Source organism: Pelecanus crispus, chromosome 14 (assembly GCF_030463565.1).
Source record: "Pelecanus crispus isolate bPelCri1 chromosome 14, bPelCri1.pri, whole genome shotgun sequence".
In the NCBI taxonomy this organism is placed as follows: Eukaryota; Metazoa; Chordata; class Aves; order Pelecaniformes; family Pelecanidae; genus Pelecanus; species Pelecanus crispus.
The window spans coordinates 17,187,947-17,203,197 of record NC_134656.1 but is presented as its reverse complement, the minus strand read 5'-3'; the positions used below and the strand labels follow the sequence as shown (position 1 = coordinate 17,203,197).

The 15,251-nt window shown below is 43.3% G+C and overlaps 1 protein-coding gene across 1 annotated transcript in view; it reads left to right on the top strand.

Annotated features, from left to right (window-relative positions):
• The first annotated feature begins 619 nt into the window (after window positions 1-619).
• The window catches only part of UQCC1 (ubiquinol-cytochrome c reductase complex assembly factor 1), a 47,613-nt gene continuing 32,981 nt past the window's right edge, over window positions 620-15,251 (top strand). Inside the window, exons 1-5 of the mRNA XM_075721147.1 lie at window positions 620-649; window positions 3,615-3,719; window positions 5,270-5,374; window positions 7,456-7,563; window positions 10,443-10,515. Coding sequence (XP_075577262.1) covers window positions 626-649; window positions 3,615-3,719; window positions 5,270-5,374; window positions 7,456-7,563; window positions 10,443-10,515 — 415 coding nt within the window. The 5' untranslated portion in view covers window positions 620-625. The remainder of the gene's footprint in view (window positions 650-3,614; window positions 3,720-5,269; window positions 5,375-7,455; window positions 7,564-10,442; window positions 10,516-15,251) is intronic.

Sequence of the window (15,251 nt, the reverse complement as noted above, 5' to 3'; positions counted from 1 at the left end):
GGGATGTGATCCAGATTAAGGCTAACCCGGCAAAACAAGCCAGCTCGTTTCAACCCGTCGGGCCGCTGCTCAGGTTCACCCTGCGGCCTCATGAAAGCTGGTGCCAGCAGAAGCCAGGAGCAGGGCAGAGGCACCAGGGACGGGCGGCAGCGCTCCTGGCAGCACGGTGCTGGCTGCGGGGGCTGCGGGGACGCTGGCGGGAGGGGCTCCGCCACGCTGCCCCGGTGCCACCCCCGCGAAAGCCCCGTGCAAGCTCACACGGGCGCTGCCTCCTGCCTGGGGCAGCCCGCACGGCCGCCATCAGCCTCCGCCAAGCGCCAAGCTCGCAGGGGAGCAGGCCGCGGCCGCCATCAGCCTCCGCCAGAGCCAAGCACCGCTGCCTCGCAGGGGAGCAGGCCGCGGCCGCCACCGCCCTCACGGGTCGGGCCTGCCCGGAGGAGGGGCCCGGCACCGGGATCGGGATCGGGATCGGGATCGGGATCGGGACCGGGACCGGGACCGGCGGGCAGGCGCGGCCCCGCCCCGAGCCCCAGCCCAGGCCCGGCGCCGCCCAGGCCGTGAGGCAGCGCCCGCCCCGGACCGCGCCTGCGCAGCCGGGGGGCGGAAGGGGCGGCGCCGAGGAGCCATGGCGGCGCTGGTGCGGGCCCTGGTGAGTGGCGGCGGCCGGGGTCGCCTTCTCCGCCCCGGGGCGGCGCGAAGCCGCGGGAGGGAGCGGCGGGCGCGGCCCGCGGGCTCGTCCCAGCGCCCCCGCCGAGCCGCCCGCCCCGCCCCGCCCCGTCCCGTCCCCGCCCGGTGCGCGGCGAGGCCTCTCCCCGGCGCCGTGCGTGAGGGAGAGGCCGCGGGGCGGGCGCTGCCAGGCCCGGGCGGGGGTTGCGGCAGCCGGCGGCTGCTCCCCGGGCCCCCTCGCCCGGCAGCGGGCTGTGGGGACGGAGTGGGCCGAGCTTTTCCTTCGGAGTTTGCGTTCACATAAGAGTTGTGCGAGGCCTTAGTGCTCGTGCCTGGGCGTGAGGAGTTTGCTCTTTTTTTCGGTCTGGTGCTTCTCGTGTTGCTTCGGGCGCGGCGGGTGTGCCCTGGGGGTGGGGGGTGCCGTCCTTCGGGATTCCCTCCTCACTTTAGAGGCGTTTGGCAGTGAGGATAATGTAAACCATTATTCCAATTTCTGTGTGAAGTGGGAGAGGCGGGGGTCCTATGAACGAACGAGAGTGGGTTACTAATCATGCAATCCCTTGCTTTCTCATGCGCTTGTGTACTTTGCTTTTTTTTCTATTAACCTCTAAAGTCTTTGCAGCAGACTACTGCTTTTTAGCACATAGTCTGGAAGAGGGAAGCTTGTGCCTGGGTCTGGCGTTCTGTCGCGACACAAATACAGGGGTGGCCAGCGCTGCTAGGTGGGGATGGATTTGCCGGGAAGGTGACAGGCCTTTAGTCAGAGGGCAATACCCGCTTAGGAAATCAATCACTGAGTTCTTGGAACCGATGTCTCAGGGTGTGGTTTTTACAAGCATGGTGAGTCCTGTCCTTCCAGCTCAAGCTGAGAGCAAACCTGCCCGGGAGCAACCGAAGCAATGAGCTCGAATTCCTGCTTCCTCCTCCCATTCCTGCTCTTTCTCCTTGCTCATGTCTTTGCACTGTTGCCTACCATTGCCTCCTCCGGCTTTTTTTCTTGGCGCCTATGCTCCGAATGCTGGACCAGCAGAACTATGGCAATATAAAAATAGGTTCCTGCAGTTCTAATGTGTTAAAGATGTGTAGACGTGTCACTCTGGGACATGGTGTAGTGGGCATGGTGGTGCTGGGTTGACGGTTGGACTGATGATCTTAGAGGTCCTTTCCTACCTTAATGATTCTATTCTAGCTTTACTTTCATTAAAGAATAATCCAGCCACCAAGCCAGGAAATGTGAAATTAATTATTCCTTTACCCTTAATTGGTTTAGTGGTGGACTTGGTAGTGTTGGGTTAATGGTCGGACTCGATGATATTAAAGGTCTTTTCCAAGCTAAACGATTCTATGAAAGAGGCAATCACTAGCAAAAAGGGAGGGAGAAGCCAGGCAGGAGGGGAGCAGGGAGGGTGGTAGAGAAGCAGTGGGTCACCAGATGGGCTCAGCTGTCCGTGGAGCCGTACGCCCAGGCTGCGGTTCGCAGCGAGGACCTACTTGCAGAAGGTGAGGGACTTGTCTCCTAGGCTTACCTGTCCCTGGGCAGCTCCTCTCCCAGCATCTGGCATTCATATGGCAAGTAAGCTGATTCAGCTTTTCAGCCTGGCCAGAAAAGTTTCTCTTTGGAGGGGAGGAGATGTAGTTGTTTGCCATTTTTGTGATCTGAATTGCCTTACTTCATAATCAGAGAAGCACCTGGGCTGTAATAAGTGGTGGGTACACAGCTGGGAGGCAGGGGAGTTCCGACAGCAGCAACACGCTTCAGCTCAAGCTTTGCTGATCCTTGGCATTTCCCGGCATCTGCTTTTGCATTAGAATTTAATAGTTGCCTAGTCGTATGAAAATAAGTCTTCAAACTTTCAGTGTCTCTTCTTTGTACTGGAAATAAGAAAGGAATTTTTTTTTCATCTTCTGTCTTAAAGCCTTCTCAGGAGCTCACAGTCCTGGTCATTGTCCAAACACTTCAGCTCTACTAGTTAATACTGCCGTTGTGATAAAGCTGTTCTTTACCTAAGAAGACAGCTTGGTGAATAGTTTGTCTGCTGCCTAAGGATTTTCTAACAGTTGCCAGGAGGATTTAGAAGACCATAGTGATACTCTTTCATCCGTATCTTGACAAGGCAGCTAGCCGCAAGAGGTGCTTGCGCTGTCTGCAGGCTACTCCTGAGTAATCCTGTTCAGTTTATGCTTGGTACATTTTCTTTCAGCCAAATGGAGAAGTAAAAGTAGCACTTGTGATTTCAAAGGAAGGTTATGTTCTGCAAACAGTGATGCTGGCTTAGGGAAGATTCCTTAGCTCACCGTGTTCCCTTTCTGTTGCTCTGCTGCTTTCTGCTGTTGTCTTTTTTTTCTTCTACCCATTCTAATAATATGTACATTATTTCCAGTATGAATGTAGAACATGTATGAAGGAGGCAAATATCGTGCTAACTTTAATATTGCAGAAAATGAAAGGTGCAAAGAACCCCCCCCCCTTTTCCATATTACCTGACATTTTCATTACAGAAAATAATTACCTTCACTGAAATTTATTGGGACAATATACACTTTTGAAATACTACAATTCTTAGCTGTGCCTGAGTAAAGAAAGACAAAGATGCATAAAAGCTGAGCGTTGGATAAGGGCTTTTTAGAGATCACTCAGTCAATTGAAGAATGTCTTAAGCATTTGAATTCATTGTATAGATATAAAAATTGTGGTGTAGTTTTATGATGTAGACAGCCCACCATTTCCTTTGACTGATATGTTTCTGCCATCAGACTTCGGTTACATGCTTGTTCTGGAAGGCAAGATTATTTTTAAAATCAAAATTTGTACTTCTGTCAAGTGCAAATTGGGAGTTTAATCTGAGGATTGTTGTATAAATGAATAAAACTTGTGGAAACAGGAGGACAGTTAAACTGTTTCTGAGTGTTTAGGGTCCTTTTCTTCATTGCTAGTGTCTCTGTTGCAGAGCTGCCAGACTGGAGTAACTCAATGGATAGCAGCATGCAGTGGATTATTACAGACGACAGCAGTCCAAGGCCAGTGTAGACGGATGCTCTATGGTATTTTCCAGGTAGGATATCAGAGTACATGAAAGTGTGTAAAAAATGGGATAAGTTTAATTAGTAAGAAAAAGTCGTGGCTTTTAAATAAAGAGGCTTCTAAAAGTGATGTCTTCACTGGCTGTGTATTGCTGAAGTATCAAGTCAACTTAAAAGCTTAGTAGTCTTTTAATGGATCCAAATGATCTGTCATGAGTGGATTAAATGCAGAAGTCCAAATGTAGGTGTCATTTTTCCAAAGCAGCTATTACAAGCTAGTCATGATTGCATGTAATTTCCAGCACTTTATTTTATAGGACATCTCCACTGTACAGTAGCCTTGGACTTACGTTTACTTAAGCACAACATTAAGTAGTGTTGTTTTAGTCGAAAGCACTGCTTTGCAGTTTTGCTTCCAGTTCTGTAATAGCATGCGTAGTGTCAGATTGTGTCTGTCCATAGTAAATTAACCAGAACATCATGTAATAGCAGTTAATAATAAAGAGGTGAAAAATGTGTAGAAAATGGGAATAGATGCAGGCTATCTGAATGGAATTAGAGTACATCTCTTGGTGTTTCCTTCTTGCATACAATGAAATGAGAGGAGATTAAGCTTCCTCTTTGTCCTGCTGTATATTACAACTTGTATCACAGAGCCATGACTTAGAGTTAGAAATTTACCTGTAAGCTCTTTGGTTTGGATGTTTTTTCTCAGATTAAGACCTTCCAGTCCTGGGAGAATTGCCTGTGCTTTTGTGACACAGCCATACTATTAAAGCACCAGTCCATATCCAGTAGCATACGATGTTGGGAGTAGAGAGGGAAATGAGCAGTCGTGAAGTTGATGGATAAAGCTGGGCTTACTCTGAGCTGCCAGTAGATTCGGTGGACTTGTGGGGATGACTGCTCTGAACAAACCAGCATATTTACTTTGTCCGAATGTATTCATAAACAAGTTACTGCTAATCTGGGTGTGCTGGGAGGCTGTGATAGGTGTTCTGTTCAGTGTGCAGCTTCTTACCTGGAGATCCCACTTGCTCCTACGTGATAGTTTTCTTTATTGTGCAGTAGCTCTGTAATACAAATCATGTGCTGTGAAGTTATAGTGGTTGTAGTGATAGCTTTTACCCTGTAACTTGTTTTGCTCAAGTCCTGGCCACAAAGACAATTGAATGGACTATAAAGTTGTAGATAAAAATAGCATAAACTGTTTCTCTGCAAGGCTAGGAGAAAGAATTATTCTTTATTAAGAGACAAAACCTGTAATTAGAAGTAGCGTATGAGAAAATCAAAGCAGGTAGCCTGTGGTTTTTGAGAGTGGAGTGTTCTGCCAGCCTGTTCCGTCAGTACATTTACGGAACACTAGAAAATGTGTGGTGTGGAGCATTAAGCATGGGCAACCATTTTGTTTGTAACAGTTATGATAATACATTTGTGCTTTGTGTGATATAAAGATTTTCAGGATTAGACTGAACTGTAATTGACTTGGAAGCAAACGAAGAGTCATTGGTGTGAAGTTAAGTGTTTACCAGTCAATGGTCTCCTAATTTTTTCTTTTATTTTCTTTTATCATTTTTACTAGAGACACAAGGCTGGCCAGTTCCAACTATCTAAATCCTGTGGTGGATTGATTCAAGCCAATGGAGCCGTTGCACAGCAAAACAGATTGTTTTACTATACAAATAAGGTTAGAAGAGTTTGATGTTTTTATTGTTGGAGGGCACATTGTGCTAGGGATTATACAGATACATGTAACAAAGCATTCCTCAAAACATGGAGGAGATGATTCAACTTTTTATATAAAATGTTTTAGTATAGCGTGAACAGCGAGTCCAATAATTTGGGAAGTGCTCTCTGTTCCTTTCCAGAAGATGAAGTGCTAGCATAGGAAGGTGCAGTTACAGTTGGGTTATCTGGGGTGAGTTTTCCAGTGATAAGCCTGAGGGCTTCTTTCCAGTGAGGAAAGAAACTAAGTTAAGGAGAGTAGTTATTGGGGTGGGGGACAGATGTTCCTTTCTTACCTTTAAAAAGGGAGACACTGAAGTTGCCCATACATATTAGAAGTGACAAGATGTTTTCTGATTCTTTAGCTTGGGAATAATGTGAAATGATAGTTTTGCTATCTGCTAAACACTGAAAATTGTCATGCAATCTACTAATAATGACTAACTATTGTGTAATAATTTGTTTACTGTTCGTCTGTAGTATTTTGTTAATTTGTGGCCTCTGCATCTCTTACATTTATTGTCTTTTGTCTCGGAATAGAAGGTTTCTGGAGCATGAATCATCTCCGTAAGATTAGTTTAGCACTTAACTCAAGGGAGTCAGTGTCTCTCAACTAATAAATATCTTGATCCTGCTCTTGTTAACGCAATGTGAAGAAAATGGCAAAATGGAATGTGTGCACAAGAAATGGGAGGACAGAAGGAAAAAAAGTTAGGGGTCGATGGGTAAAACTTGCATAAAAGCAACAATCCCAGTTTGCTGTCTGCCTAATTGTGTATTTTCATAGAATCATAGAATTGTTTAGGTTGGAAAAGCCCTTTAAGATCATCCAGTCCAACCATTAACCTACACTACCAAGTCTACTCTAAGCCAATCAAGGGTAGACTAGACTAAACCATGTCCCCAAGTGCCACCTCTGCCCATTTTTTGAACACAAAAATATCAGCGCACCTAACGTAAACATTACCTTAAAGAGTCTTTGTTCTGGCCATGTGTGACAGTCCTTATGTTGCTAAATTGCTTGCCTACCAAGAAAATTCTCTTCTTACTATGTTCATGTATTAGGAGGAAGTGTTTAGGGTAAAATTCCAGGAACTTAAAGCAATTTAACATTTCTTTGGTCAGGGAACTTTTCTCAGATTACAACGGCTCTCAGCTGTATTCCTCAAGTATATGTAGGAGATTCACATGCATTAGATCTTCGTTAGATGGGTTAAAAGTAGAGTAATTTGTTGATAACAAAATGTTTATACTGCATACTTAATTCGTTAGAAATTATTTGCTGGAGTACAACTGGTAGTTACTGGTGGCTGATTGCTACTGCCAGGATGCTCGGAGGCAGAATGCCACGGAGATTTCTTATCACTCCAGTGGTGTTTAAGGTGTGTAGTTAATCTGGAAGAGAACATCCATCTTCATGTTTGCAGGCACTGCAGATCACCGAGGACTAAATACTTTCCTGATCTAGATTTTCTGCAAGTACCATTTAGATAAACTGTAAGGGGAATAACAATCTGGGGGAGATTTGCAGTAAGAGCAGTGGGTTCCTGTAGCTTCAGTAGTTGTAAGATGGAGCTGATTGGTTTATATGATACATAATTACTCTAGAATGATATGCCTGTGAGAGTAAGAGAGGGAATGTGAAAGGTTGGCTTTATGTACTCTCTTTCTGCGATTTGTTGCTCGTTTTATCTACAAAAGGTTTAAGACCAAGTAAAGACATACATCTAGAAATAATATGAGAATCTGGAATGGGAGCCATATTTTGGGAAGCAGGTTTCTGTACAAACTATTTGAGTCTGAGCTTCCGATGGGATGCTTTTATCAAAACAGCTATGCAATGTTTGCGTTCATAAACAGAATAATGTCACATAGGAAAAACAATGTAATGTTTTGCAGAAAAGACCTAAATATGTATTTGTTTCATTGAACAAAGTAAACAAAACCCCTAAAATTCTCTATTAAACTTGTAGCTTTTCTAACTAAAACGATTTGTCAGATTTAATTGCTGAGACTGAAATATGTGATATTTCAATTTTACAGCATCTTTCTGCAAAAGATTCCTTGCAGCCATCTGAAGAGAAAGTGGGTGCTTTCACAAGGATAATAGAAGCAATGGGTTTCACAGGACCACTGAAGTACAGCAGATGGGTAAAGCATTCATTTAATAATTCTTTTGGTTGTTTGATACTTTCAGAGTTCTAAAAAGCAAACAAAAAACCCCCTGCTTTTTCTTATGATAGGAGCAGTACTTAAGGGAAAAGTTCCAGTTATTACCCATGTAAATTCCTGGTTTGTAATGTAAGGAATAATAATCCATAGCTTGAACCTCCCTTCATCTATCGTTGCGGTCATTGACATAAGTAGGAATATTGTATTTGGTTTGCAGAGTCTTAAGCCTTCTTTAATTTCTTCAGATATCTTATTTTTCCCTTCATTTGTGCACCAAAGAATGCAATAACAGCCTTGCTATCTAAGTCAAACACCCACATAGACCATCATCTTTTTTCTAATAATGACCAATTGCAGTTACCTAGAAAGAATTTAGTTACAGGAAAAGCATATTATGATACTTGTCTCATGTGTTCCTCCAGCCTACAAAGTTGTCTGTTTCAGGACTTCCTGCATGAAACTACACATTTTTCTGTAATATTTATTGATGGATTTTTCTTCTATAAATTTGTCCAGTTGCACTTTGACCTCTTGTAAGTTTATAGCATTCAATATTAGGGAGGTCCATAGCTTGAGTACCCACTGGGGAAGAAGTACAGTTGTTTTCAGTTGGTGCCTTTTAATTTTGTACTTTAAAAAAAATGGTGATTATTCTTTCCTCGGAGTATATATTCACATTCTCCCTTCCACTGATGATTTTAGACTCATATATTCCATAATAGCTTAGTCTTTCTCCGGACTGAGGAGACTTAGTCTAACTTGTTTCTCTTATTGAGGCTCTTTCATGTTTTGATTTTTGTTGCCCTGCTCTGAACCTCTTTCAGTGTTCTGTATTCCTGTCACAGGAGCATCTCCCAAGCGGACAGTAGTGAGATATGTTATAATTGCTGTCTGAGTCACTGTTCAGTAGTAGCTGACTAAGGCAGAGTCACATTAGATCCTTCTCTTTCGTGTTTTTTAAATAGTCCTTTCGTAAAGCTGTTGCTAATGTTGACTAAATGAGAGCAGTTCTGTAAGAGACACCTTCAGTTCCTTATATGCAGAAGGAAGAAGAGATGAAATTTGTAATTCCTTTGCTCTGAACTAGGACACAGTATAAATGAGTGAGAGGAAAAGGCGGCTTGACGGAAGGGCTGAGCCCAGCTGTGCAGGAATTAAAACCTATAAGGTGCTTTGAGTGTCTGCAAGGCGGAGTGGACCTCCTCCAAGACTGATCCGAAACTGTTGCTGATTGCCTCTCGCTCCTCAAAGAAAATACAAAGAAAAGATAACTGACAAAGGGGGTTAGGTATTTTGGTTAAAATCAGTTGCTTTTAATCAGGTGATGCTAAACCTCATGAGAGAGTAGTTTCTCTCCCATGCGCTTGTGTACATATTGTTGTAATAAAGATTCTTGTTAGCTCTAAGTGTTGATTCAGAGTTCTCCTTAATTGCTACTCTTTACTGCCTGCTTTTGGCTAGCGAACTTGGGTTTGGAGAGAGTTATTTTGTGGTTAGGGCCCAAGAGACCTGAGTTCATTTTTGGCCTTGCCAGTGCTCTCTATGAGATCTTAGGGAAGTTTCTTAATATTTCTTTGCTTTTTTTCCCCATTTTCTTCTCCCTTCCCCCACACCTCTTCTACACCCTAAAACTTCCATGATTAAATTTCACCAGTTTCTCCTGTGCTACCTGCCTTATTTAAGGGCTGGATTGCAGGGACTGTTCTTTACAATATGTTTTTAATGTCTAGTAATGCCTGGTCTGGGGCAGTGGCTTTCACCAGGGAGATCTCTACTCCCAGGCCAGGCAGCGTTTCCTTTAAAGAACTCCAGTAAGCAGTGTAAATTATTTTACTGGAAGAAGTTTAGATGTATACTTGATTTTTGACAGAAGCCTGAGATTATTGAATAAGAAATATAATGGCTCCTGTGTTTCCACAGCAGATCAGTTGCAATTTCCTTATTTTTCTTTTGGTTGGAGGAGGCACAAATAATTACTTTGGTAATTTGACCTGCCATTTGACAGGCATAGTGCTCATCTCTGTAGTATAGTGAGCACTGAGATGATTCTTCGTATATGTCACTAAAAATAAAAAGAAAAAAAAACCAAAACAGCCCAAACCCAGTGCTGCTTCCTGGCTTAGGTAGGGGAGTGGGCTCTGGAATTTTCAATTTTTTTATTTTTCTCCCCTTGATGTTAGTTTATAGGAATGGCTGACAGCTCATCTCTTTAAGATCTTTGCTATCAGTTACTGTGCTCTTTGAAGCTTCAAGCACATGTATCTTTGTTACAGATGATGCACTGAAGGTGTTCCTGGTGCAATGGCAGGCCAAGAATAAAATTAGAAGTGCCAAAACACCTGATTATACCTCATGTCATTCATCATTTGGGATTCCTTCCTCACTTGTGAAGCTTAGTTGGTCAATTTTCATTTTTGTAGGAAAAAAGACATTTTAAGGACATATCTGGTATGTCACTTCTTTAATATTAAAAACTTAAATTATACAAAACACTTTGAGTGGTATACATCAACCAAAGTTATTGGAGGAAACCAGGAATCGTGAATTGGGATATCTGGAGTCTCTGTAAGGAAAGCCATTCCATATATTTTTCTGTAATGACAGTATTATATTAAACTAGATTTGGAATGGTATTCAAGAAGCCATTTAATTATTTTTTTGCCTCAAAGCAGGATTGATGATACTTGTGTTGTTCCTGGGAGATACAATAGTTTAGCGTGCTCCTGAAAATCTTAAGTGATTGTGATTCTCAAAAGAAGTCTTTTCAGAAAATGATAATGTATGTATTTAACAAAACCAGTAGTGTTCACTAGCTCTCATGATGAATACTTTAAGTATTGTCTTTTCTTTTTCTTTAGAAAATTAAGGTAGCAGCTTTGCGCATGTACACATGCTGTGTGGAGAAAACTGACTATGAGGAATTTTTTAACAGTAAGTAATGGACTTGATGGTATTTGGACTACTGCCCTGGTGAGAGAACTTCTGATGAAAATTCATTAGATATACCAATAAATAGGACAGCAGGAAGACTTATCAGACACTAATAGTGCATGGTCAACTAGAAGCTCACTGTACTACAGCATTCCCTTAAGCTCTGAAGAGGCAAGGGCTCAAGGGCAGACTCTGGAGTCTGTGATTGTTACATTTTGCCCACTGAAATAGAGAACGAGAACAAGGGTGGGACAGGTAAAACCCAGAATATCCTGGACTTTGAAGGATATTGCCTTTTTTATTACCAGGGGTGGGATAAACTAAGAATCCAGATATCTCTTCCATTTTTACTGTGGTCAGATGGTCTCTGTGTCCTACCCTGTCCCATGAGCAGTTGTGAGAAGGCCCAGTATAACTGGGATGCAGGTATGAGAACCATCCCCGTCCACTGATGCACAACTTCCTTTATGATACAGGGTCAGCTGGATCACAGGGTCCTACCTGTCTCTCTTCCACATGGCTGGGGCAGGTTTGGCTAGAACTTAGAGACTTTCTACGCTTTACTGACCGTGACAGCGTTAAACCAGGACGCATCTCTTGACTGGGTAGAGAGTGTGACTAGAACAGAGACATAAGTTCCTCCTTTAGGTATATAGGAATAATATTGGCTTGAATTGGGATGGCTTTTCCATGTTGCACACAGTTTTTTAGCTATTGGCTAAAAAAATCTGTTGCTGCTTTTATTGGTATCAAATCTGGCTGGTGGATGGGGAAGGTGTGCTTTTGAGACGTACGTAGGCTTCAATAGTATTTTATTCTTAGGTGAATTATTTCCTCTGTCAGTGTGATTTAGCTGGTAGTAAACCCATTGCCTTGATCTGGCCTGTCGCCTGAATTCCTGAGCTACCAAATGCTTTCTTATGGCTTTACAATGCACCAGCACAGGCTGGGGCGGCTGCTGCCGCCTCTTGAGAGATCAACTGAAGGGACATCTTTGTGTGTTCATCTAGCGCAGAGCTTATTGAGGGTGGTTTGGTACATGGTGTTGCTGCTGCAAGATTTTCCAGTGGCTTTCAGAAGGTTTTCCAAAACTGTGATGTGGTTTCAGCGGTTGCAGGAGTGAGAGAACTCTGTGAGCAGTAGGATTCATCATTAGTGATGAAAAAATTAGAACCTCATTTTTCCCATGCAGGCACCTCTCCCCAGCTGTGTGCCCTCTCAGGCTTTCTCAGATAAGTTCGCTTCTGTTTGTCGTATTTGCCTCTCAAATAGAGGCTTTGCTATTTTTAACTGGTGTTTCACTATCTCTGCTTAACAGGTTAATTCTACAAAGATATATAAATGTTGCCCTAGATTAAAATTTAAAGGAATTTCAAAACATGTCTGTGAAAAAGATACTGGCACAGATTTTCAGGCTCAATACTGAGTAAAATTACTTCAGATGTATTCTTGGTATTGTCTTACTGTGAGAAAATTCGCAGAACTCCCCCTCACTTTAAACGTATCACAAACGGCAGGCAGCCTTTCCTTCAAGTTTCACCATTTTCTCCAGAATGTCCTTGTTGCTCCTTTTGTCTTTTTGCTCTGTCGTACAAGTTATAGCCAGTCCACCTCTGAATTTACATGCAGAGAAACCTATGTTTGCATTGACTTGAGTCTGTTGTTAGTTAGGGAACAAGATAGTTTGTTTTGCTGAGATTGACAGAGTGCATGATGCACCCGCTGGTGTTGTAAGAATGGCTGTGGCCTTGGGGTCTATGGTTCTGGTTCCAAAGAAATCATTGCTTTCATATAAAAACAGATATAAGAAGTTTCTGTTACTTCTGTCTGCTTAGAGCTGCAGCTGTTTGGGGGAATAGCTCTAAAATTTAACAGGCATGTGACCCATGTTTAGAAAGTAGTTCCCCTAAAACACAGACTGTGTGGGGTGGGCAGGAACCTTTTAAATTGATTTTTGCCAATGAAGAGGCTTTAGGCTGTGGTTCCATGGGCAGCTGAGTTGAAGTAGTGGCCAAAGGGAAGGGCTCACTTCATCTTCCCCTGCCTGTGTTCTGGGCTGGACAATTATCGTGTCCTCCGGTGAACTGTTTAGGTAACTGAAAGAAAACGTCCCATTTTTTTACTGACTTACTGTTTTGCTGTGTTAGTGAATTAAAGTGGCACATGGAGGGGTTTGATGGACAGCAGCTGTGGCATAAAGTAGGTGGTGAGGAGCACAGTATTAAGAGAGGGGAATGTGGCATGAAGCAAGATACCCAGCTTTGAGTTCAGTTCATCACGTTGTCATCAAACGAGGTCAGTCAGGAGCTGTTTTTTTTCTGTTCTGACTTGCTCCTTTTTCAAATAAAGATGGGCATTGCTTAAGTCAGGACTGCATCTCACTCCTAAAAGAGCAGCCTGGGGGACTAGTAGGAACAGGAAGCAATTGACTCTTAACTCTTTCTCTTGGTGATGCAGCAAGCACAGGGGTGCCTGCGACTATGCTGATGTGGGTGCTGCACACCCACACGATGAATTGCACTGCTTAGGGACCCTAAGGTCCGCCTGAGCCGATGCTGACTGTGTGTAGACCCAGCAGTGTCTTTAGGCTTTGCTGCCCCCAGCACTTCTGTCTGGTTGCCTGGTGTTGAGATATCCAAGTGAACTGCATAGAGGCAGCTCTGGTCTCTGGAGAGCTTATTAGCTTTCTCTCTGACGTTTGTGAGGGTTGTTAACCTACTGAGCTGACCTTGGAAACCGTACATCCATGCATGTGTAAAAGCATTTGTGGGCTCATTAACCCTGCGTGATCAGAACCAGTTCTTCATGGAGCCTTCTTCAGTGTTACTGGACATGCTTTTGTGATGTGGTTATGTTGTGGCGTGAATAACAACTGCAGTGTGACCTTATGGAGCTTGGATCGGTACGTGGATATTGGCAAGTAGTTCTCTGACAGAGGTGACATAGAGCGTAAAGACTGGATAGTGCGGTGTTGAGGACTAGGACAACAGTAATGTTTCATGTCTTATAGGCTATCTTGCTATCTCGGTGCATTTCTGCTGATACTGAGTGAAATTTCTGAGACTTTGTGAGGCAGTATGAGCCCTGTGAACTGCCTTTCTCTGTATTATGCCTTAGAACATCAGTTCCCAAAATATGGACTCTGGATATGCAAGTCATGAGGCCACTGTAGTATATAAGGGAGGTGTTCTAATAGACTTTCTAGTATTATACCACAGTTAACTTTGTTATACCTGCCATTCTGTTGTCTCTTTGTGATCATCCATAGACGAAACTTAGGGAACTCTGCTTTAGAGCCTACATCCCAGATGTCTGTACTGTGCTGCTTATATGGGAAGTGGAGCTGGTTTAGGACTTCAGCTGTTTCTTGTTTAAAGGAGAACAGAGAAGTAGTAGAGGGAGTAGCAAGATTACTGGTGCCAAGCTTTCTGTGCACAAAGCTTGCAGAGCTTGGGTAGTTCTGACAAAATGAAGGAGGGAAGGCACCTGTGAGGAGAGTGTTTCATGCCTAATCTTATACTTGAAAGGTCAAAAGAGCTTTTAGAATCAGGTAGGTGATTCTGAGAGCTGAGCTGAAGTTTGTCTGATGAACATGGAGTGTAGAGTGACCTTGAATTCGTCTTGAACTGTTAATACTGTTAATTGCTCCATGGTCATGCAGCTGCAGTAGTAAAGAGCTGACCCTATCAAAACAGCCTTTCAGATGGCTCCTAGTAGGGCTACCAAGCAGCTCGAAAGGGCTGGAGTTTACCTACAGGACCCTGGATGCTTCTGTCTCCCTTAGCCCATCCGGTCCCTTATAGGCACTTGCTGCTCTCTGTCATGCTCAGGGGAACGCTGACATAGTGCACCTGTTTTTTTGCAGGATGTGGGGATATTATCCCATTGCGTCCTTCCTAAAATTGTGGTAGTGGCAATGATGATCTGTCGTGAAAGAAAGTCCACGTTCAAGTTTTGCGTCCCTTACCTGATGAATTTTAAGTGCAGAATATGACTGGAGGAAGAGGTATGTCCTCATAATCCTGAGCATTCATGTCTCTTATCATACACAGACATGTGAACAGGATGTGTTCTGTAGGCATAATAGATTTATCCCCCAGCTGATAATATTCCCAGTAATTTCATAGGTAGCTTGACCATCAGACATTTTTTCTGTATCTAACTGTATTCTGAAAGGAATATTTTCTGTTTAATTATAGGATGGATCTTTCTCCCCAGTTAGTTTCCCAGAATAAGGTGTTCCAAACCCCCAAATTTTAGAATTGCGTTCTTTTTAAAAAGCTGATATCTGAGGGCAAGCCTGTTGCTTTAAAGGAACCATCCCTCCTTTAAATTTATGATGTAGACAGTCCTAATTTAGAAGTTAAATGAATTACAAAAATAGAAGTGCAACACTTGGAAAGTTAGAGAAAAAAATTCTTCACTCCTGGGTACTGAATAGGTCTTTAAAAACTTTCCGTATTTCCAGTAGTATAGTTGTGAGTTTTGCTTTCCACTGAAGAGTGATTTCTGTGGTGGGAGACTGATACATGGTAACTTCTACTTCAGAAACCTCTGTCTGTTGAACTAAGTATTTTACTCTGAATCTTGCCTGTGGAACCTTCATTTAATGAAACGGTTTGATTAATGCAAGCATTGTGTACTCTTGCCCTGGTTAGAGACGCCTTGGCATGCCTTTAGGTCAAAGTAGTCATTTCTAGGCACATGAACTATTTCTAATAGGAATGAGAGAGCCA